General features: G+C 41.3%; 1 protein-coding gene across 1 annotated transcript; it reads left to right on the forward strand.

The window, feature by feature from the left end:
• On the forward strand, positions 1,106-15,698 carry WSB1 (WD repeat and SOCS box containing 1). The gene is made up of 9 exons (XM_005693239.3): positions 1,106-1,454; positions 6,199-6,367; positions 7,376-7,644; positions 9,016-9,147; positions 10,389-10,489; positions 12,761-12,933; positions 13,400-13,513; positions 14,242-14,349; positions 14,586-15,698. Exons 1-9 carry the CDS (start codon positions 1,415-1,417, stop codon positions 14,743-14,745), a joined length of 1,266 nt encoding a protein of 421 aa, XP_005693296.1. The 5' UTR covers positions 1,106-1,414; the 3' UTR covers positions 14,746-15,698.

Consider the following 25,124-nt stretch of genomic DNA (forward strand, 5'->3'; position numbering starts at 1 on the left):
GACACAAACAGCTCTTGAATCTAGACACTGGCAGCTGTTTAAAAACAGAGAAGACAGACTCCAGAACAGTTTACGAGAAAATACTGGCAGGGCTTGTGGACAGACTAATGCCACACGAGAAAGACCGGAGTCTAAAAACACTCCAGCTTCTGGCTTAGGTGACTGGTTGGACGTGTTCACTAGGGTAGGGAATACAAAAGATGAAGCAATTTTGGGAAAGAAGACTCTCTAGGTTCAAAGTCCACAGAAGAGCCCATTAAAGTGCAAATATGTCTTCCGAAAACCGGAACCAACTTGGCTCACAGACACTTGCATCATCCCTGCTGTGGGAATGGTTAGCTGCCTCCCAGAGGCCTAGGCCTCGGGTGAAGGAGGAGCTACCTCTGGGCAGATTCGGTGCGGTCTGCCTTGGCCAGTGGCCACGACACTGCTGACTGCCAGCCTCGCTGCAGCCCCGAGGAAGGCCCGGCCGCAGGGAGCAGGCAGGCAGGACAAAGGCCGCCCAGGAGGTCTCCCGCTGGGGCGGGACGCCACCCCGCCCGTGTCTCGTTCCTCAAGTCGGGTCACCTCGGCCCTTCCAAAAACCGGCTGGCCCACGTCAGAACGCTGGCGGCCGGACGAACGGTGCATCGCGATGTTCCTTGTCTTCTCATTGTTTTTACCCGTGAAACCTCCAGTTCCCCAGCGCAAGAAGGCCGGGGAGGTGGCCAAACCGAGTGGAAACCTGAAATGTCTTTTTTGTTCCTTACAGTACAGTCAGTTTAAATTTCATGCAATCTTTAAGCTGTGAACTAATATGTATTATACAATTCTCGGTTTGACTTTTCAAAGGTGCTTCAACTTATAAATATCATGCTGGGACCCGGGCCAGGAAAGCCGCACAGTCCGCAGGTTCCAGCTTAGCTTTGGGGGCCTCGGCTGGCGCAGCGGGCCCTCCGCCTGCTCCGCCCCCGCGCTCTTCCGGCTACCGGTCGGGTCCCCGGGACAACGCCCGCGCTCACCCGGAGGGAGGGCGGGGCGCGGAGCCGAGGCCGTCACGTCTCGAACGTCGAGAGGCGGGGTATAGCGCTATGACGTCACGAACCCCGCCCCCGGCCTCCAGATATCCCCGGCGCCGCCCGCCATTTTGTCTCCAGTGTCTCGTTTGCTCTCGGAAGCGTGGAGGGAGGTGTCTTCCTTCGTAGGCAGGAGGAAGGGACCAGCATCTATTGTCTGGGTTTAACTCCGTAGTTCGGTCAGAGGCCTCCCAGAGCTTTCCCGGGGCAGTCGGCAGAAGCCTCTGCGACCGTCCCGCCCCTCCCCTCTGTCCCCGGGACCGGGAGGGACCCAGCCCGCGTCACGCCCCTCGGCGCTCGCCTTAACTCTGTGTCGTTGCGTCCGCATCGCGCCCCCGGAATCAGACGGTATCCCATAGATGGCCAGCTTTCCCCCGAGGGTCAACGAGAAAGAGATCGGTGAGGAATGGGACGGTGGGTGAGGGGTGCTGGCGAGCGCGCGGGGGCGACGGAGAGGCAGGGACTCCCCGGAGGAGGGTGAGTCTGAGGAAGAACAGTGAGTCGGGCTCGAGCCCTGGAGCGAAGAGGAAGGAAGCTACCCTGCGGGTGGGTGTCGCCGAGGGTAAATGGGATCAGAATTGAAGCGGCGCCTACTGTGCGCTCCGCAAGGAGGGAGGCGGCGGGCAGAGGAGGCAGAGAGGACCGGAGAGCCGAGTGGCGAGAGCTGCAGGGATCGTGTGGCCGGGGCGGACATGTTCCCCCCACCCTAGTTTTTTTCGCCGGCGGGCTGAGCAGGGCCGTTCTCCTGGATTTCTCTTGGTTAAGGGCCTGGGGCGTCGAGTGGGCAGGGGAGGGCTGGGCAAAAGATCCGGCTCTTAAAAAGTTTCCAGTTTCCGATGAAGAGAAGTATACTTGTCTGTTCCGAGCTATTATTAAAGGGTGGGTCTTCGTGTATACGAACAACTATAAAGAGGAATGCAGCTATCAGCCTGGAAAAAATGTTTTTAAAAATGGTATGGTGTTCAGAAGGGCAGCAAGCTCAGGGGAGGAGACTCAGTTATCTTTCATATAGGGAGGAGCAGGGTGATTGGGTGGAGTGACCGGAGAAAACCTGACTTAGAGAAGAGCGAACTCTTGAAAAGGCTGTCTGGAAACTGGCTTAGTGGCCAAGCCGAAGACAGGCCAGTAGATGTTGAAGGTCCCCGACCTACCCCAATGACTCACTTGAAAGCACCTTACGTTATCTAAATCCTCTCTCTTAAGGTAAAATACCTTAAAGTGGAATCACTTTAAGGGGAATTGAGGTTTGACTGTTTAGTATTTAAATATCCGCAGTTTGCGGAATTCCCTGGCGGTCCGGTGGCTAGGACAGGGCGCTTTCACTTGCGAGCCCTGGGTTGGATTCCCTGGTCGGAAACTAAAGATCCCACAAGCCCCGCAGGGCAGCCAATATATATATGTATATGTCTGTATATATGTAATAAATAATCATAATACATTTATGTACAGATATGCAGTTTTTACTTTAAAAAATGAAATAGATTTAGCATCTCCCCACCACTGTGTTAAATGAAAATTGGAGGTAGCTACTAAGCAGAGAGCGTTTGCATTTCCTTGTTGTTCAACTAAATTGGTGAACATTTTTGAATATTTGGAGGAGGTTTTCTAGAGAAAGGAAGAAGCTAAATTAGCCAAAAGGCCCTCTATCCTGTGTGTGGGTGAAGTTTTATATCTAGAGGCAGCTGTCTTAGAATTCCGGTCTTTTGTTCTCTTACGGATAAGGGTGACTGGCAGGTTAGGAGGGGACTTTACCCCTGGTTTTAATAACTATTTTAAACATACAGCGAAGACAAAATTCATGTCCAGTTGTTAAAACTGTGGAATATAGAAGTCAAAAGTTCTTATTCTCATTCCCTGGGGTTTGTTTTTTCTTTCCTACTTACAGTGACACTGAGGATGAGTGATTTGCCTTTCTTATATCTGTATTTTACTTCATCTTGAATCATTTTGAAAACTTTCCAATCCTCTCTTCTATGGATTGGACAGTGCTTCTTAGCATACCAGCATGAGGTGGAACCACCCACTAAGTAGCCTTTTAAATTATTTTTTGTGTGTTTAAGTCTCAGTGTTATTTCCTGGTTATAGTGTAAAGTTACTAACTAGATGCCAAATATCTAAAAGAACTTTTGCCTTTCGTAAACTTTTTAAGTCTGGGTTTTTGTTTCTTTGTTTCTTTTTAAAATAAGTACTGAAAGAGGAGGCAAGATTCCATGATTGATGAAAGAAGTCTATGACAGGCGGTTACTGCCTAGAGCTACAGCGCTCTTTCACAAGGCTGTGCCACAGATCCTCCCTTTATGGTTATGAAATTGCAGGGAAGAATGTGAAGGAGCTGAATCTGGTTTGCTTGGTTGAGCAGTGACTCAGATGATGTGTATAGTGTTGTATCTTATGGCCAGCTTCCCTGGCAGGCAGCCTTTCCATTATACAAAGCTGTTAAATCATACTTAGGATACTAACATTCAGCAGTTGCAGGTCATATATAAAAGTTCAAGAGATTTTTTTCTTTATTATAAAGTTTGTGCTAGTGTATAATATGGTACCAGTAAGTATTTAAATTATTTGGTTAAATGCAATGATCATTTTATATATCGTGTTAATAAGCAAAGAAACACAGAGTAATTATTAGCTAAATACTTGTAATGGTATAGTGTATTTATTTGGCAGTATTTGTTGAGGGTGGCCCTACAAGTACATTCATCTAGTTTAATCAGAGGCTTTCTCTTTTTAAGAAAATGCTTGCATGTTTTTCAGCTGAATTTTAGAACTTGTGTCCCTTATTTGTGAACTTCGATTTTTTTTTCCTCCTAAAATTTGTGGATTCTAAAAGATAGATGTGGTTAAAGAGAAGCCCCCCCACCTCCACTTTAGGAAAAAAATGGGCGGAGGTTGCAGATCACGGGGCCAGGCACAAAAATGATGATATAAGATTGTGGGCTTGAAGGCATGGAGGGGGACATGAAGCAGCAAGCCTTCTCTAAAATCGTTTGTGTGTGTGTTGTCTGACTACTGCACAACTTTTGGGATTTTAGTCCCTGACCAGGGATTGAACCCTGGCCATGGCAGTGAAAGCCCAGAATCTTAACCACTAAGCTACCAGGGAACGCTGTCATTTGTATGCTTTAAAAAATCATTCTGCAGGCATCAAGAGTGTCACTGGTTTGTGAATTGTATATTAAAGTCATGTTCCTGCCAGTGAAATTGTTGCTGTTTTGATACAAGTGGGGCAGGGGTATTGGGGGGGTGGGGTGGGGCAGAGATCTGCTTTTGATTAAATCACACCTGCAATAATGTGTTAGTTGAAAAGGTTCCACTGTTTTAAGGGCCATTATTAACTGGAATTTATCTAGAACAGTATGAAAGTGAAGATAGAGAATGGACTTGAAACAATGCAATCTAAGGGATGATTGAAAACTCACCAGATTTTATCATGGTGAAAAGATTTAGTTCCTGATGTCATGACTGTCTTCAATATATGAATGTCATGTGAGCGCAGGATCTCTTATTCTCTTTGATCAGACACAAGACTGAGTGGGTAGAGTGGCAAGAAGGAAGATTTTGAGTCATTAAAAGGAAATATTCTGATAATCTCAGCTATGCCAGAATAGGTGCATATTTATGAGTATCACAGGAAAACAGATTTCAGTTTTGTTTTCCTTTTTAAACCACATCTCATTTGTTTAATGTGGCAAGGAATTGGGCAAGGAAATAGTTAAGTCACTTAAGAATGGGAATTTATACATGTGCTTTCATATTTGTTCAATAAATATTTGCTGAGCCCCTGTCGCATGCCAGATGCTACGCTCTCTGTTGGCAAAGCATACATTGAGACTATGAGTACATTTCGGGGGTTTGCGTAAGTGTATCTGCTCTTGCAGTAAGAGTATCAGTGGCTCTCATTTGAATCGCAATACGTAGACTACGTTGTTGGAAAGTTTAAGCCCCAAACATAAAAAATAGATTACAGAATTGACCACAAAGCGAACCACAAAATAGATAACAGGAAACTAAACTGAAGGTAACTTACAACTGAAAAGGGAGAGTAGCAGAATTTGAAATCAAGACGAGCCCAAGACAGCAGTGGCGACAGGCTTAAGAAGATCCTGTCCCAGAATCGAGGAAATAGCAGCCACATTTGCATGTGCACAAAAATAAAAAGACATGAAATTGTTCCACTTTTCTGTCCTTAAAAACTGAAAGAATTACTTCCATTTGGGGATCAGTTTGGTGGCCCATTAGGAAGATACTGAGGACCACTATTTGAGAATCACAAATATAATGCATTTTATTTTATTTTTTGCTTGTTTGGCTGTGCCACTTGTCATGTGAGCTCTTAGTTCCCCAGCCAGGGGAACCTGCCCCCTGCAGTGGAAGTGCAGAGTCCTAGCCACCATATCACCAGTGAAATCCCTATAATGCATTTTAAAGTACAGGTTGGAGGATTTTTTTATTTTTGTGACCTGAAAAAGATAAGAATATTCTTGTCTGACTAGACCATTCATTTGATAGTGCTTCCATTGAGTAGTGATATAATACTATACTTTATAGTGGATTATGGTTTTTGAAAGCTGCTATTTGCAGAAGATACTTTTCCTGTAGAGCAACTTTGGTTTCTTGCATTTTAAATGTTAGTAATTTGAAGAAAACAAGGCAGGGGCTTCCCTGGTGGTCCAGTGGCTAAAACTGTGCTCCCAATGCAGGGGGCCCCGGTTCAATCTGGAACTAGATTCCACGTGTCTCAACAAATATGGGAGATCTCACATGCTACAACTAAGATCTGGCACAGCCAAAAAAAAAAGCATAACACTGTGTGAAAGTCAGGACTTCAGTAATTGCTAGCCCTGAGAGATCATTACTTATTTTTATTTGACCAGGTTTTTTTTTTTTTTTCCTTAATTGAAACTTTCTTTAAAAGTTCTTGATTTGGAAAATTTTAGGAAAATCACTTCGCCAGAACTTATAAAGATGTTTATGATCATCAAGGGGTCTTCATGCAGCCTCTCTCTCTTCAAAGGGTAGAATGCAGAACTTGGTGCATAAAAGAGGGGGCAAAGTCAGTGGAGTTGAGTGAATGCCAAAGTAATATGGATACAGTCTCAAATTCATTGTTGTTATACACAATGTCTTGTATTTTTTCTTTTAGTGAGATCACGTACTATAGGTGAACTTTTAGCTCCAGCAGCTCCTTTTGACAAGAAATGTGGTCGTGAAAATTGGACTGTTGCTTTTGCCCCAGATGGTTCGTACTTTGCCTGGTCACAAGGACATCGCACAGTGAAGCTTGTTCCGTGGTCCCAGTGCCTTAAGAACTTGTAAGACTCTTCTTTTTTGTATTTTGTATCTATCTGTAGGATTTACTTTTTTCTGTGTGGACTAACACAGTTAATTTCGTCGTTTTATGTTATTTCTTTTGAAGACTGTTTTACATATTTGATCATAAGCTGAATGTATTTGTTAGAAAATCTGTGGAAAGAATTGTCTAGCCTTAATTATATATTACAGAATATTTTCTCAGATAGTTTGGTGTTTTTCTTTTCCATATAGTAAAAGGCAGATTAATTGTGCCTTGATAGTGTAGTTTCTAAAATGTGTGTGAGCCACCAGGGAAGTCCCTGGCGGCTCAGGTGGTAAAGAATCTGCCTGCAGCCCAGGAGACCTGAGTTCAATCCCTGGGTTGGAAAGATCCCCTGGAGAAGGGCATGGCAACCCACCCCAGTATTCTTGCCTGGAGAATCCCATGGACAGAGGAGCCTGGCGGGCTGCTTTTTGGGGTCGCAGAGTCAGACATGACTGAGCAGCTAGCGCACGCACGTAGTGTCATTTCTAAAATGTGTGCCCTGAATTTAAAGTCTTCCCCTTCTTCTTGTGTCTAGTTTACCTTAATGGTTTTATTCATTAATGTCTTTATTGCTGCTGATTATTATGGCATTTAGACAGTTTTCTGGTGTCAGCTTCACAATATGTTCTCAGAGTTTTCTGTTTTCTGCTTGTTTATACTTTTGGGTTAATGAAAAGAGCCCTAATTAATATAGGATTCTACATCAATAAGGATATATTGAAACACATTTGAAATGACAAAATTACAGATTGCTTTTTATTGTTGAACTTTTTCTTAGACACTGAGGATTTTGGTCTGAATTTATTTGGTCATGCCCACATAGCTAATAGCAGATTTTCCCTTTCCCATCTATAAGGATTCTGTTGTTACTCAGTAGTACTATAATAATATGGAAGTTATTTTAGCAAACACTTATTAGTATCCACAGGAGTCCAGAATAAATAATAACTAGATGACAATCTGGCTTTTTTTTTTTTACCAGTCTCTTGCATGGCACCAAGAATATCACCAATTCAAGTGGTTTAAGATTATCAAGACAAAACAGTGATGGTGGTCAGAAAAATAAGCCTCGTGAGCATATTATAGACTGTGGCGATATAGTCTGGAGTCTTGCTTTTGGATCCTCAGTTCCAGAGAAACAGAGTCGCTGTGTAAATATAGAATGGCATCGATTCAGATTTGGACAAGATCAGCTACTCCTTGCCACAGGGTTAAACAGTGGATGTATCAAAATATGGGATGTATATACAGGTATGAAGTCATAGTCTTGAAAGCAAACTTGATTATTTTATGATGTAAGCATAGCTTGTAGACACTAGAAGAATACGATTTGAGGATTTTAACTTACGGAGAAGCAAGAATTGATCCTCTGAATCTGTCTTTATACATATATCTTTATTGGCCTAAATGGCGCCTGCAGCTTATAGTTTTAATTTAGGAAAATAGAGTTCATATTTCTTGATCACTCTTCAGAGAATATTATAGTAGGAAGGGCATGCCTAAGGAACATTTAGTTAATTATCACTTGTAGTAATGTGCTTTATGACTCAAATTGCAAGATGTTTGCTTATATACTTTTTCAATATATAATAGCTTAGAGGCATTCAAGGTAAATCTGGTTTTCAGCAATCATTATCTAGCCTCTGGAAGGCTTTAGTGACATTTTATCTAAAGTTTAACCAGGTAGGTTGAGAAGATAAATTCTTTGGGCAGTTAAAAGTAAATATGTCCTGGGAATTCACTGGCAGTCCAGTAGTTAGGGCTTGGCAGGTGCTTCCCTGCAAGGGGCATGGGTTTGATCCCTGGTCTGGGAACTAAGATCTCAAAAAACATGAGACATGCTTGCAGTGCACCGCCCCCCCAAAAAAAGTAAATGTGCTCTTCGCTACCTAAAATGTGTAGTTTCAGACTGTTAGTCTGTACTCCAAAATTTAAAAGATTTTTTAAAATGAGCTTTAAAACAGTATGTACATTAGAATACAGCAAGCGATATTAACATTGAGTGGGGATAATGAATCAGTAAATTTGATTGAATTCTGGGGAAAAGTTTAAAAGGTAAGCACATCACTTTTCATAGAAAAACAAAACTCATATAGTAGATGAATAAATACTTTTTTTCATTGAGATTATGTTTAAAAGTTTAGGCTGTTACTATACAAGGGTGTTTTTTTAAAAAAATGATTTGGCTGCATGGGGTCTTAGTTGTGGCCTGCCACATCTTGTTCCCTGACCGGGGATCAGACCCAGGCCCTCTGCATTTGGAATGTGGAATCTTAGCCACTGGGCCACCAGGGAAGTCCCACAAAGATTTTAAATGATGCAGATTTTCTTGATATTAAGTTGACTTGGTCCAAGAGTTTGTTCACATTTCAGAAATTCCCTTTTAATTTTTCTAATAAATTTAGGCTTTGGTATCTTTGAGATAATTCATTTTAAGACATTATAAATAGTGAATCTAAAGATAATAGTAAAAGCACACTAATAAATAAGTCATTTTACAAAGGAGGTCCCCATCTATTTCTCTCCTTTCTTTTTTTAATGATGAGAAACCTGATTTTTAAAAATATGAAAGCTGGTAAAAATTATTAACATTGCCTCTTTCTGACCTTCCATTGCATTTAGGAAAACTCCTCCTTAACTTGGTAGATCATACTGAAGTGGTCAGAGATTTAACTTTTGCTCCAGATGGGAGCTTGATCCTGGTGTCAGCTTCAAGAGACAAAACTCTGAGAGTGTGGGACCTGAAAGATGATGGTATGTCTGTCTTTCTAGGCTGTGGAAAAGAATTAGTTTCTGGGTATTATTACTGAGATGTATTACAAACACTTGAGGTTAACAGTGACATGATCATAGTTTCCTTTTCTCTGCCTAGTCCTTTGGCCCCTTTTCCCTGTGCAGATCAAACAAAACTGAAAATATGACCTGAAATAGGAGCCAGCAGTTACTCTAAGTAAACAATCTGATATTACTCGGAAACTAACTATACAGATCTGTATCAACTATTTGAGGACAAAATCTATATCAGTTTTAAGGTTTTATTCGAACTGGTTTTGTGTTGGTTTATTTCCTTTATATTGGGGAAGGTTATCAACTTCCTATTTGCTTAGTGAAAATTTAAGAAGATCTTGATGTAATGAAAGATACTCCTTAGTAATTAATAAAATGTAAATTCAAACATGATTTATACACCAGAATTTATAATACGTAAATACTAAACATAACTTGGATAGGTTAAGTCAGAAATTATAAAATAAGAGATTTACCCTCCAATATAGTAAAAGGAATGTCAGTGTCAAGTTTTAGCTTTTTTGGAAACATTGGTAATTGTGGTGCCTTTACAAAGTTTTGGGGAATCTGCCTTGTTTGAGAGGACCTGAGATGAGCATTTCTTCCCCCTTCTTAACCTCCAGTGAAAGAATTTTAAGTTTTAACTAGAACCTTACATTAAGATCCATTGGTGCTCCTCCAGCCTCAAGCTGGAAGTTGACAGGCTTGTTTAGACAAGTGTAGCTTAAATTGGGTGGAGTAGGAAACAAGTCCCTCAGATTTGGAGACTTGTTTCGGCTTATGGGTAGTAACCGTTACTGAGAGAACAATACACTACTACCAAACCATGTGGCACCTCTTCTATCTACATTTATCGATTCTCTAATTGCTTAGCTGTTAAGGGATTCCAAAAGGTAAAAAAATAAAAATAAAAAACTAAGAGTCAGCTGACCTTTTCTTAAAGGGCCAGATGGTAACTATCTAGGCTTGTAGACCATACTATCTCTGCAGTAGTTAAGTCTCCTCTGTGGCCACAACAATGGGCATGCTTGTGTTTCAGTAAAACTTAGGTGCAAAAATAAGCACTGGGTGTATATTGCCAACCCCTGTTGTAGAGCTCTAGTGTTATAGATCACTGCCCCTTAGAAGTTTGTGATTCTGCCATTTTTGAAATGCTAGTCATTTGAATTACATTCCAGGGTTAACACAGATATTTTCTTTTTGTTCAGGAAACATGATGAAAGTATTGCGGGGCCATCAGAACTGGGTGTATAGCTGTGCATTCTCTCCTGACTCTTCTATGCTGTGTTCAGTGGGAGCCAGTAAAGCAGTATGTGTCAAAGTTCCTGTATATTTATTGTGAATTGGATTGTAATAATGTATGCAAAATCATTTTAAATCTGGTATCCTATTAAGTCTGTGCTCGGTGTCTTAAATATCTTAAATGTGTTATTTCATGATGGGGGAGAATTTGCATGAGGGAAATTAAATAAATATAATTATTGATAATATTATAAAGTGAGAAATTGGGTTGCTTTAGTTAGAGGTGATATGTAAAATATGGGGTATGGCAATTTTATTTTTTATAAGATCTAGGAAAGTATATATGTTGTAGAAGAGATCTAGTCCAAATGTTAAAACATTCCCTTGCTAATTATTTTCTTCTCTGTTGTTCTATTTTTTTTTTTTCTTTTTGGTCCAGTTTGCTGTTAAAAAAGTTTTGAGTCCCAGCTGGTCCTGGACATTTAACTGAAAAAAGTAATTTAAAAATCTAAAAAGAATAAAAATAACAGTCATGTATGTCCTAGAGTGAATTTCATCTAAATTTTATATGGTCTGTCTTACATAGCATACCTGTCAACAGATTAAGTATAAAGTGACTCTTAAGAGAGTTATCCTTATTGATGGACCCCCCTTTAGTCAGTTACCTACTAGCTATGTTAGTATAAAGAGATCTTATTAGCTTCAGGTATTTATGAAAATGGTTGACGTCCAAATAAATGTGATGATCACAATACACTTTGAATTAATGGGGGTGGGAGTCTGGTTAAAATGGATTTTATTTAGCCAAGAAGGGTGTTAAAATGATAGTTGCAAATGTTGACAGTTTAGGGAAAAAATACTCAGTTCTTTAAAAATCATAAGAAGAGCAAAGCTAGATATTGACATTGCTATTTTAGGCTGTGTGTTTTCCATATGCTTCTTGCTTTCCCTGTCACAGGTGGTGGCAGCAATATTGGTGTGATTGAGGTTATGCTGGCACCACTCGCACACAGGCGCACAATGGTGTTAGCTGGGCAGAAAGAGTGGCATCTCTGGCTACCGGGCTGGGGGCGACCTTTACCATAGGATGAAGTAACCTTGCATTCGGCTGCAAGGTGTACTGTACGTACACAGGTGCTGGTCGATGTCCACTTTCTGCTTTTCTTTCTTTCTTTTTTTCTTTTTAAAAATAATTAAAAATAATTCCCCCCGCAGTGAAACCAACTGACTCCTCCGATGTAATTGATCTTCCAGTCTGGTGGAATTGGGAGTCTTAACATGTGAAACCAATTTAGTGTAATGTAATTGGCTTTCAAATGGTTTCTCTGTGCTATTTTTTGGAATTCATTGTGATACTAGAGATACCTTAAGTCTTTGATCCAACTGAAAGTTTGTATGTATTTTCTTTGGAAGTAATATATTGTGTCTGTGCAGAAAAAAAGTAGCAAAAAGGATTGCTTTACTCCAAGAGGAGGAGAGTTTATCTTATTAGGATTGTTACAAACCTCTAAGCTGATGTTTAATATAACAGACTGAAGTAAACATGAGAATCCTGTTCAGAGCTATTCTGCACAGTCTAACTACACTGATCTTTAGAATCTAAAACTATGTGTGAACTAGTACTAAAGTAACTTAAATGTTTTACACTTAAAATGACTAACGATTGTGGTCGGTTTGGGAAAAATAAGATTGGCAAATCTTAATTCACAGAAATGTTAATTGTATTATTTTTGTAAATTAGCATTTTCATTTGTAATGTGGTTTAACATCCTTGTTGTTTGCCAAAGAAATTTCATTTGGCTGTGAAAAATTCTCTTTGCTTGCAGTATCTGTTTCTCTTCCTAGGCTCACGTTGGTGACCCAAGCCTATTGTAAACAAGTGATTATCTCAAAGGGAGATGCCAATGGAGTAACAATTTGTTAACCTTATATTTTCTGTCTGTATATTTTTAAAAAATTTGGTAGTTTCTGGAAATAAAAAAAAGGGGGTTTGTAGTACTTAACCCTATTTATTTTTGTATATTTTAGTTAATTAGTTTTTGGAATAAACGGATTTCAGTATAATTTTGTGGTTAAGTTGCATTGCCTTTTTTGTGTTTAGGCTTATTTTTAAATTAACATTTAACAGAAACATTTGAAATAGAATTTGCATGTCTATCTTAATTAACTTAAAAACTGATTTTAATCTGACTATGACACTGAGCATATTTTAATTATTCATAATTTATAATGTTTAATTTAATATAATTTTAATTAAATTTAGCTGTTTTAGTTTAAGATGTGCGATTTTGTCCTCTGCATGTCTGAGTGAAGCTATAACATGTGCCTTTTCTTACAGGTTTTCCTTTGGGATATGGATAAATACACCATGATACGAAAACTAGAAGGGCATCACCACGATGTTGTAGCTTGTGACTTTTCTCCTGATGGAGCATTGCTGGCTACGGCATCTTACGATACTCGAGTGTATATCTGGGATCCACACACTGGAGCCATTCTGATGGAATTTGGGTGGGTACAGCTTGTATTATTTCAGTCTATAATTCTTCTCTACTGTCAGTGTAGTGTAAGAAGTCCCAGAGTTGATCAGAATCATTAACATGTGACATCTAAACTTACAGTATAGTAATTTGAAACGTGGTTATCATTTATGCCCTTTAATAATGCATTTAAATTCTACCAATAAACTTGACTGTCTTGATACAGATCTTGTTACTTAACAGGGCATGACTCTGTAGAAGTGGTAATTATATTTAGAGTTTTGTGTTGGGGAACCGTAAACTTAGTCTTAAGAGTCTTAAACCACTCTAAAAGGGAGATTAGTAATTAGGTTTAATTACTTCGTTTAAAGTGGGTAGATCAACTCTTCTCAATTGTGTTCATGAAGGCCACTCTAAACTATTCAAAGACTGATGTACAAAGTAGTTTTGTTTCTTGAGGTGACTCTCACTTGCCCTAAAAACGTCTTTTACTTCAGGCACCTGTTTCCCCCACCCACTCCAATATTTGCTGGAGGAGCAAATGACCGATGGGTACGATCTGTATCGTTCAGTCATGATGGACTGCACGTTGCAAGCCTTGCTGATGATAAGTAAGTGTGTGAAGTACAGCTTGACATTTTTATTACTGTCTTTTAAAGATTTCCTTTCATTCTTCTACTTAATAAAAAACATTCTTAAGGATGAAAAAATCTTTCTACAGTTTGAGTTTTAATGACTTTTTATCTAGACAACACTTTGGGAGATGTTGGTGTGTCTTAAAGAATATTGGCCTGAGTAGTATTTGTGTAAACTGAAGATGAGTGCCTTTTCCTTTGTTCTTTATTAACTAGTTCAGGCAAACTAGGTACATTTTTAATTAGCTTTTTAGCTCAGCTGACAGGTTTCTTTTTTTAAGTAATATCTTATAAAGGTTGAAACAAGGACATTGTCAAAATGAAATAAATGGTAAAAACAGTCATTAGTACCTACTGAAATTGGAACTGTAAGGATGAAATGTCACGTGTCTGAAATGTGCTGCTTTTGGTAAGAATCAGAAACTAGATGCAGCCATTCCATTTTCCCATACTTTTATCAATGTGCCTGGATATGGCACTAAGCAGTTTGGGAACATCGATTTAGAAAGTGACTCATTACGATCTTTCTAGAATGTTAAGAAACATGGGGAGAGTTATTTGCCAATAATCATTGTTTTCCTTTTTGTTTGTTTTCCTTTTTGTTTTCTGATTTAGCACAGAGTGATTTCTTTCTGAATTTTAAAAGTTGCTTTTACCTTAAATTTCCAACTAGATAATTATTGGACAATTTATTTCCTTTCTAGAATGGTGAGGTTCTGGAGAATTGATGAGGATTATCCTGTGCAGGTTGCACCTTTGAGCAATGGTCTTTGCTGTGCCTTTTCTACTGATGGCAGTGTTTTAGCTGCTGGGTAAGTGATTTTTCTCTTAAGAGGCAATTTAAGTTGGCTTTAGTCAAAGCAGCCTGTATGTTACTCAGTAAATTCCATAAGGACTCTTTATAATACAATTGCAGGTCTTAATCAGGTTTTAATGTGCAATTTGTGGCTCCAGCTTGCAGCCTTGGTGGTAATTGTTTGAAGTGTAGGGTGATGAAATATGTGGATTTGTGTGACTGAGCCTGTGATTTTTGTTTGTTTCTGTTCAGGACACATGATGGAAGTGTGTATTTTTGGGCAACTCCAAGGCAAGTCCCTAGCCTTCAACATTTATGTCGCATGTCAATCCGGAGAGTGATGCCCACCCAGGAAGTCCGGGAGCTGCCGGTTCCTTCCAGAGTTTTAGAGTTTCTCTCCTACCGTCTTTAGAGGACGCTGCCTTCCCTAGTATTAGGGACTGAACACATTACACAAACCTCAAGCTTTACTGACTTCAAGGTTTAGGAGATCTATTTAATTTGATAGATTCTTGTATTGCATTTTGATCAGTTGAGCTTTTAAAATATTATTTATAGACCTTAGAACTATTTCTGAACATATCAAATGTAAATTTTTTTCTAAAATTTAACTGTGAAAACATATGTACATGTATATATTTATATATAAGCTGCTGTGTGTTGAATGGACCCTTTTGCTTTTCTCATTCTTAGTTTCAGCATGTATATGTTGCTTCAGTAGAGCCGCAATATATATCTTTGCTGTAAGGTGGAAGTAACTTTTTATTCTGTAACACTGAGTTAGCTGGTAAATACTAACTTAAGAAAGCTGAATTGCACCATACAAAACGTATATTTGGTTGAGGGGTGGTCAGACAACTGACTTGCAAGTAAAACAACTTCTGTTTAGGGAAGAATTTTGTTTTTGTTAGGAGTGGCATCTGAGAGGTAGAGTTTGAATGTGACATTATTAAATTAAAAATAGGATATAACCAGGAAAAAGGCATGTCTTTTTTTTTTCCCCTAACTGTTGCGGCGGGCCTTAAGTTTGGAGAGCAGCTTGCTACTTTAACCCCTGTGGTATAAATAAAGTACTATAAATTTTAGTCAATTTGAAAAATCCATCTACTGTATTATTGCTAAATATTTTGTTTGTACTAAGGGACAGTTAAGACTGTGGTGGGGATTTGTTTTTTTTGTTTTTTTTTTTATACACATATCCTATGTTTCTGCAGAGGATAATACTGGTGACTTGCCAAAGAGAAACAATACAGTATATCTGCTTTTGCCTTCTGTTATTTATCTTACCTGCAGATACTAAGAATGTATGCATTATGTAAAATATATATTTTTGTTGAGTTTTCTAATTAAAGACTTAAAAAACTATCGCAGATGTTTCTTAAACATGTTGGAAGCACCAACCACAAGCAAATTTAACAAGAGTAATGAAGAAACTGCACAACTATAGGGCACTCAGTTCAGTCGCTCAGTTGTGTCCACCTCTTTGCAACCCCATGGACGGTAGCACGCCAGGCTTCCTTGTCCATCACCGACTCCCGGAGCCTACTCAAACTTGTCCATTGAGGCGGTGATGCCATCCAACCATCTCATCCTCTGTCATCCCCTTGTCCTCCTGCCTTCAATCTTCCCAGCATCAGGGTCTTTTCCAGTGAGTCAGCTCTTTGCATCAGGTGGCCAAAGTAATGGAGTTTCAGCTTCAACCTCAGTCCTTCCAATGAACACTCAGGACTGATCTCTTTTAGGATGGACTGGCTGGATCTCCTTGCAGTCCAAGGGATTCAAGAGTCTTCTCCAACACCACAGTTTGAAAACATCAGTTCTTCGGCTCTCAGCTTTCTTTATAGTCCAACTCTCACATCCATACATGACTACTGGAAAAACCATAGCTTTGACTAGATGGACCTTTGTTGGTAGAGTAATGTCTCTTGGTTTTTAATATGCTGTCTAGGTTGGTCATAGCTTTTCTTCCAAGGAGCAAGCGTCTTTTAATTTCATGGCTGCAGTCACCATCTGCAGTGATTTTGGAGCCCCCCAAAATAAAGTCTTTTCTCTTTGTTTCAATTGCTTCCCCATCTATTTGCCATGAAGTTGATGGGACCAGATGCCATGATCTTAGTTTTCTGGATGTTGAGTTTTAAGCCACCTTTTTCACTCTCTTTAATAGGGCACTACTTGAGAACTACTGCTTCATGAATGCAGCCAGTTTTATTTGGTTTGTTCTTGGAGAACCATTGTAGAAATGCTTGCTTTAATTACTGAGTGATAGAAAATTATGATCTTTTAGAGGAACTAATGGGCTTCCCTGGTGGCTCAGACAGTAAAGAATCTACCTGCAATGGTGTTGACCCACGTTTGATCCCTGGGTCGGGAAGATCCCCTGGAGAAGGGAATGGCTACCCACTCCAGTAACTTTGCCTGGAGAATTCCTTGGATAAAGGAGCCTGGCAGGCTATAGTCCATGGGGTTGCAAAGAGTCAGACATGACTGAGCAACTAACATACAGCGGTCCTAATAGGCTTATCTTTAAACCTCTTCTGATTTTTGTTTTCATTTTGCTTCATAAAACCTCTGCTTTATCAAGTAATAAGGTACCATTACCCTTCACACCACTAAATTATTTACTTTCCAATCAGCATATCCAATTAAGTAAAAATAGCATTTTGGGACAATAAATTTTCAGAGAAAGCGAGAATTGCTTGGCATCTCATGAAAACCATAGTACATGGTGAAAACAAGATTGGGGAATGTAAGTAGAAACACATTTCCCATCTTTCAGGAAGAGGTAATAGCAGGATGGTAACGCTTTAGGCTGAGTGACTAAAGGAAGGTAGGGAAGACGTGACTGGGATACTCACGTGGGTCAGATTCTAGCTACATGATTTTAAAATGGTTACTGCTGCTTTCTTTCATGTCACTTGGAGAACTGGCAAGAGAGCCTTTATGTTCAGATTTCATTTCCTGTTTTAGGACCCCATTAAGCGTGCATGTGGACGTAGGAAAATGCCTCTCACTCTCAGTAGGCAATCTATTTTCTCAGCTTCAAATGACTAAAACCTGTAACTTGATCTGAGGTTGGCAAATCTTAAGTTAATGATCCTTGAAATCACCTGCCTGCTTGCGATTGAGGTAAAGTTGGATTCAACTGGTTTGTACTGCCTGCAGGCCAGCAAGACCAAACAAGGCCGAACTGCAAATATAGCATGCTTCTGGGTTGATGGGTGCAGAGGACTTGTCTGTCAGCCAGGCCACACAGGGAGACGGAAATACAAAGCATGAGAAGTAAAATATTGTCTCACAAGGCAGAAACCATAGAGACAGTCCAGTCTCCACGTCAATTAAAATGAAGGTTTGTCGGCAATAAACATTTTGTCCAAGTAATTCTGACCTAAGAAAATGCATTTAACTATAGATTGCAAGAGACCCAGATTCGATTCCTGGGTCAGGAAGATCCCCTGGAGAAGGGAATGGCAACCCCCTAAAGTATTCTTGCCTGGAAAATCCCATGGACAGAGAAACCTGGCGGGCTACAGTCCATGGGGTCACGAGTCGGACACGACTTAGCCACCACCATAGAATGTTTAGATGATAAAATACGAGCAGTATGTACAGCAGAGTAATACAGGGATTTACTATAGAGAATGTATCAGTTACACTGGTTTTTGTTTTAAAATCCTTTTCCCTGAGAAGTGAGAGCTATTGGTAGTGAACAACAAAGTGCAGTCAAGAAAAATGGTGGTCATAACCATGGCCTACATTTATGGTAACAAGTTTGGGAGGAATGAAGGTCACTTTGCAGTCTCAATGTGCTCTTTCCCCTGTGAAACTTGCCTTTAGCCAAAAGCAAAATGAATAAGGTATAAAATGACCTACTTGTTTTACAGATGTTTGGGTAGCTTTGTGTGGTTGTGATATGGCATTCTTAAAGGTTTAACAGTCCAGAAATCAAAAAAAAAAAAAAAAAATTGAATCAGGTTAGGATTGGAGAAGGAGAAAGATTTAATTCAATTTTTATGAACTCCAATTATTTCACCTTTTAGAAACTGCAACCTTGTGCTTTCTCTTTTAGAGAGAGGACAGAAATCTAGAAACTTTTTTCTACCAGGAATACCACAGAGAAGTTGCTCTTCTGGTCTCAAAGTCAACCTAAACTTTGTTTAGCAAAATCTGTAATACAGTGATGGTGGTGATTTTTGTTGTTGTTTTAAATAAGGCTGAAGCACCAATGGCTATTTTTTTATATTGGTGTCCAGAAACAAAGTGTGGACTAAAGAAGTCAAGTGTGGGTCAGGAATAAGATTGAATGACTTGCAGTGAAGAGAGATGAAGTAGCAACTCCGGTAAATTTTGTACGTAAGTTTCCCAACTGTTAAATAAAGATGCAATGTTCTCACAGAAAAAGATGAATATTAAAAGATACCTGAGAAAGATACAAAATAGAACCAGGAATGAGGCTAGTATAAAATAGAAACCATAAAGACATACTTTTGCGCTAGGTGAGCACACAGGTACCCATTTCTTTGTAATCCTCAACCATCTCCCCACCTCTAAGACCCTCTAAAAGGATTTCACAGGAATTACATAGGTTTCAAGTTGTCACTTCATGAATTTAGAAACAGGAACTGTGGGGTCAACTGTGTTGTAAGAGTCTGCAGCCCTCAATTCCAAAGTGTTCCACCACCCCTTATTTTATGACTCAAACGTGTTTCACTCAATTTCACAACATGTCCAAACCTTGTAGATATGTGAGTTTATGACCTAGATGGTCTCTCCTTGCTGGTCTCAGACAAGCTGCCCCAGCCCAAAGTGGTCTTGCCCCTTCCTTGAATTCGATCATCTTAATTTCCACACCATTTGCTTAGCCTTTCAAACATGCCCTATTGCTGGTTACTTCTCCTTAGAGGCTGGCGCCCCATTTAGAAGGCAAATGCGTCACACTTGGGAGGGCCTCTCAACTTTCTCCCACAAGGCTCAGCCCCTGGTAGGCATTTGGGTCACACTGGCAGATTGTTGGTGCCATGGAAAGGAGAGACCAAACCCTGATCAGCAGGCATGGAAGTACCCCTGGGCTGGGGAGTTGGGATGAGAACCATAGCTCCAGTCCATCCAGCATGTGCTGGGTGGAGAAAGCAGTTCTCTCAGACTGGGACATGATGCTCACCACCTGGGAGGACCCAGAAGTCTAGGGTTGGCCACATCTGGCCTCCCATCAGGAGAATGTTCATACGGTATGTTGGCCTGGTTCCTCACCCCTCAGAAGGCCAGCTGCCCAGAGGACTTCACAGAAGTGCTGGCTGAGGCTGCATCTCAAGAAGGACTTGCGGGGTTGCTAGCTTGACTGCTTAATAGCAGGTAACTTAAAAAGTGCTGTAAGAGTGCCTCCTCTCCATGAGTGGCGTTTTGCTAATATTTCATATCTGCAGTGTCGGGTATGTGGTAGGCAGCATTCAGCATGTGTTACTACCGTTTGTTGAGCGTTGGCCATGTGCTTGTTGCTATTCCTGGAGCTTCCCAGTGACTGAAGTATTATTATCCTCACTTTACATCTGTGAAGGTTCAGAGAGACTAACTCAGTATAGGTCATGTAGCTAAGAAATGACATCGAGGATTTAAATTCCAGTTACTCTGTTTCCAGAGCCCTGTTTCTCTACAAAATGGGCACTAGACTTTAGGGAAGGTACTCAGTCAAACTTAGACTCCTTAGTCCCTGCCTGCGCTGCCAACCCCCTGGGGTTAGTCCCAACACACTCCTTTTTTCCCTGGATCATGGAGAAGAAAAAAAAAAAAAAAACTAGAAGGAAACACTCCAAATAAAATTTGGCAATTGAAACCCACGCAGACAAGAAAATGATTGTTGAGCCCTGTGCTTTAACCCACAACCTGGGGAAATTACACTGGACATTGGTTAGTTCTAACCCCACACTGTTCTTCTTAGAAATTTATCTCAAACAAATCATTTTTATTGCCCATGAGGACAATCCAACTCAGGCTGAAGCAGGAAGCAGCAAAGCAGTCATAAAAAGTGAGAAAGTCAGTTGACCTTAAAGCCACAGGCCCTAAAGATCAACACCAGGTCAGTTTACAAATTGCCACCTCCAGGGGAAACCTGAGCCCCTTGCACCAGCTGTATGGACAAGGTTAGATGTGCTTGCCTGGGACTGACTTAGAGGGAATACCAACCACCAGGACCACTGGGATGCCACTGGGCCACATGGACGAGTTATCTTGGTCCACTGATAACAGATGCCATCAAAGGAGCTGGGCCAGTTCACAACCAGGGAGGGCCTGAGTCGGGAATACAGGATCAGATCCTTACCATTCATGGATTGAAAGCTATACTTTTATCCCTCAACATCTGACATCTCTGAAACTGGGATGCATTTTCAAAATCGATCTTTAAATTTTTTTAAATGGTACACGCTGATGGTACAGTGGCATCTAGGATTTGACAAAATATAAGTCAGTGTTATTTACATGCAAGTTACAGGTGATAATGTCAGGAGTAGAGGACACTGGAAACAGGTGGTAAACAAAGTGAGACTCCATGAGGCAAGTGAAGGGGGATCCATTAGCCCTTCCTGAAAAACGGCTTCAAAATGAAATCCATCCAACAAAATTAAAATCACAAAATAGCTATAGACATTTACTATGATCCAGGCACTGTCCTAAGTGCTTAACCTATATAATCTAATCCTTGCAACAACCCAATGAAGAGGATATTCTTACCCCCATTTTATAAATGAAGAAACAGGCACAGATGGGGATAACTAACTGTCCAAAAAGCTACCTGATTGTAAATGGTGGTGTCAGGTTTCAAACCCTTGAAGGCTTTCTGACTCCAAGCCCTGGGAAAAAAACACAACACTCAATGCGCAAATTGAGCATGAAGTTTAACTTCGAGCTTCCTGTCAGAGCAAAATAGGATCTGAAAGTAAGTAAATCCTCAATAAACATGAATCTACACATGTACTTTTAAAGTAATGTCTTCATACCATCATTGTTTTGAAAGATTCTCATGATTTCTTTAAGCCAAGCTGTATGGAAAAGCACAAAGATGACAAAACTGCATATTATTCCTTCTCTCAGAAATGACACAGAAGATCCCATGCCTGGTATCTCATTTTGTGATTGAGGGGAGGGAGGGCTTCAAGGGTAGATATAGATGTGGAACATACATCTGGAATTTTTTTTGTAGAAAGTGGGTCACTTTGACCTGTTTTCTAGACACTAATTACTGAAAGGCCACTGACACATCCTCAGTGAGACAAGGCCAAAACAGGATTTGATGATACACCTGTAAGATCATAAGCTTCAAAATCAAGAAATAACTCGGTTTAAAATCTTTGCTCTAACTTCTTCATAGTTGTGTGATCTTGGGCAAGTCTCCTGACCTTTCTGAACTTCCTCTTACTCACTTGTGAAATTACACATCATCCTAGTACCTAATGCCCAGGGTTATCAGGATTAATATGAAGGCAAGCTCCCAAAGCATACTGAGGCCTAGCCTAAGACAGGAAGCTGTCAGTATGCCTAGAAATCTGCAGTGGTAAAGAATTCACCTCCCAATGCAGGAGACGCAGGTTCAGTCCCTGGAGGAGGAAATGGCAACCTACTCCAGTATTCTTGCCTAAGAAATTCCATGGACAGGAGAGCCTAGTAGGGTTGCAGAGTCAGACAACTGAGCATGCTCACGAGCTTTATGCTTAAAAGAGTCCATAGCAGGAAGGACCATCGGTGTTTTTGATTATCCCCTTCCCCAAGGCAAATCTGAGGCAAATTGGAGAATTTTTCATTTTTTTGTGTGTTGAGCCATTGTTTTTAGCCTTTTTTTTTTTCCCTTAAAGAAATGCCAAAGGCCTTAAAACAGCCACACCCAATGCAGGGCCTCATGTGAACAGTCAGATGATCAGGGTAGGCTGGGACAAGAGGCTGGGAAGCAGAACTCGGCTGCCTGCTTCCAAGACACAAGCCCAAGGAGGAGCCTCCTTCCACTGGAGGGGAAGGCAGAGAGTCTGGGGGTTGGTGGAGGGAGGGCAGTGGGGAGGCTGCAGCCCCAGGCAGCAGAGGGTTTTGCTGGAACCAGCAATCAGGCTGTGGGTACAGACTGAGGATACTGTTTAGCTGCCCGTGGGTGTGAACTGGTCAGGGCACAGAGTTACCCTCTCTGGCCTGATTCCTGCCTCTGCCCAGGCAGGAGCGGTCCTACCCTGCCTTCCTCAGCATCCTGCACCTCCCTCGGCTCCTACACCTACTACTCAGGCTCTCATTCATTATTTGCTTCCTTCCTTCATGCATTCATTTACTCTCTCAGCGTATCTCGAGCACTTGCCCTATTCCAGACCCTGATGGTACAGGGAATACCAAGATGGTTCCTGACCTCTGAGAACCCCAGTGTTGAAAGCAGATGAAAACAAACCTGCAAAACTAAACGGCAAAGAGGGGAAGAAACAACCTCATAATTGCTGTAATTGGTCACAGGCTGGATCATTATTCATGGCCTTATTTGCTGAGTTTATCACTGGAAGTGTTAGGTAGTTAGAATAGGAAAAAGGAGTCCAAAATAGCAGTGGCTAAAAGACAAAGAAAGGAAAAAGCCTGTGAAAATAAAACAAAGGAAGGTCCGAGGACTGCAGTGAGAACCTCAGGTGAAACAAACAGCCCTCCTGGCTAGTCCAATTTACATAGGGCAGGCTCATGGGGAGGAGAAAAAACATATAAAAAGAGGAGCCAAAACTGAGCATCTCACCTCTTTTGGATCGTCCTGCCCTCATGCCTTGAGGATGTATTTTCCTTTGCTTGCCAAATAAAACGGAGCTGTAATAGAGCTATAACACTGGTTGTTCTGCCATATCAAATTTTTGCTGTGGTGAGAAAGAACCAAGGAAATTACACACTTCCCCAACAGAAACAACAGGAGTTGGCTGACAGCAGAGTCTGTAGCCAAACTGCCAGGGTGAGCATCCCAGCTCTTTACTAACTGTGGGACCTTGGGAGGAACTGAGCTTCTCTGTGCCTCTGTTTGCCTCTGTAACTAATAGTAGTTACAGAGAAGATCAGTAATTACTATTATGGGGATGATAGTAGTTAAATCCTCATAGGGTTGTCATGAGGATTAAAGGACTTGAGACTGGGTCTGACATATAGCACAGTGGAAGTGTTTAATCGGTTTTCTTTAAGATGCTGCAAGTTCATCTTATAACGATGGGGTTCTACACCCACCCCACCCAAGCGCACAGCAAGTATGCCCCATGGCCCTCATCAGAAAATGGATGGTGGCTCATTGGTAAGGAATCTACCTGCCAATGCAGGAGACACAGGTTTGATCCCTGACTAGTAAGATCCCACATGCCTCGGGGCAACTAAGCCCCTGCGCCACAACTACTGAGCCCATGCACTGAAACTGCTGAAGCCTGCATGCCTGGAGTCTGTGCTCTGCAATAAGAAAAGCCACCACAGTGAGAACCCGTGCACCACCACTAGAGAGCTAGATAAAGCTGGTGTATAGCAATGAAGACCCAGCACGGCCAAAACTAAATAAATAATTTTTAAAAAAACTTAAAAAAGAGAAGAAAATGGATGAACTATGTTGGCCCTAAGAGTTACTTGTGGAATTTCCCTGCCAGGCCCCTTCCCTGGACATTCTGAGTTGGAACCACAACCCAGGGGTTGATGAAAAATATGTTGCCTGCCATATTAGTGAACAAAGCGTGCTGCAGCTACCAAGCCATCACATGACAGCCAACCGGACAGTGACCCCAGAGGAAACTCAGGATGGAAACCCATAGGACAGGATAGAAACTCAGGACAGATGCCTGCCAACCCAGCCGTCAGCTGCTGCCGTCACCCCCAGTGGTGCAGCCTGAGGAGACTCAGGAAGAGAAAGCACTGGATACTGGGCCCAGAGAGCTAACGTGCTAGCAAGGGAGTGAGTTCTATGGCTCTTGCATCTTCCCACATATAGGAAAGTGCTAAATTCCTTAACTTGAGTTTTCTTCGAAGTGACGTGAAGTGGAGTCGCTCATTTGTGTCTGACTCTTTGCGACCCCGTGGACTGTAGCCTACCAGGCTGCTCCATCCATGAGGTTCTCCAGGAAAGAATACTGGTGTTTCCCTGGTGGTCCAGTGGTTAAGAGTCCACCTACCAGGAAACACAGATTTGGTTCCTGGTCTGGGAATATTCCACGTGCTGTAGGGCAACTACGCTCATTCACCAGGAATAGTGAAGCCTGGGCACCTAGAGCCCATGCTCCGTAACAAGAGAAGCACCGAACCGAGAGGCCCGCACACCGCAAGGAATAGTAGTCCCTACTGGCCTCAACTAGAGAAAAGCCTGTGCGTAGCAGTGAAGAGCCTGTGCACCACATCAAATAGACCCCATGCAGGAAAAAAAAAAAAAAGGCGATTTTTTTTTTTTTTTTAAAGTGCTGGGTACCTGGCTTTTGTTGCAAAAGCTCCTATATATTCTGGCTTCTTCTTTACCTCTTCAGAGCGTTCCCTCAGTACCATCTGAGAGTTCTGTCTCCTGGGCTTGAAGTCCTCAGAATGTCCAACAAATAAGACAGAATCGTCAGCTTTTAGGAGGCTTCCCCGGTGGCTCATTAGTAAAGAATCTGCCTGCAATGCAGGAGCCACAGGAGATGTGGGTTTGAGTCCTGGGTTGGGAAGAACCCCTGGAGGAGGGCAGGGCAACCCATTCCAGTGTTCTAGCCTGAGAATCCCATGCACAGAGGAGCCTGGTGGGCTACAGTTGATAAGGTCACAAAGAGACAGACATGACTGAAGTGACTTAGCATA

The sequence above is a fragment of the Capra hircus genome, chromosome 19 (genome assembly GCF_001704415.2).
Source record: "Capra hircus breed San Clemente chromosome 19, ASM170441v1, whole genome shotgun sequence".
Classification (NCBI taxonomy): domain Eukaryota; kingdom Metazoa; phylum Chordata; class Mammalia; order Artiodactyla; family Bovidae; genus Capra; species Capra hircus.

Bases quoted from the DNA above. Each gene is read 5' to 3' on its own strand.
- WSB1 (XM_005693239.3), top strand. From the start codon at position 1,415: ATGGCCAGCTTTCCCCCGAGGGTCAACGAGAAAGAGATCG. The intron at 9,148-10,388 runs GTATGTCTGTCT...CTTTTTGTTCAG, and splicing joins GTGGGACCTGAAAGATGATG to GAAACATGATGAAAGTATTG. The intron at 12,934-13,399 runs GTGGGTACAGCT...CTTTTACTTCAG, and splicing joins GCCATTCTGATGGAATTTGG to GCACCTGTTTCCCCCACCCA.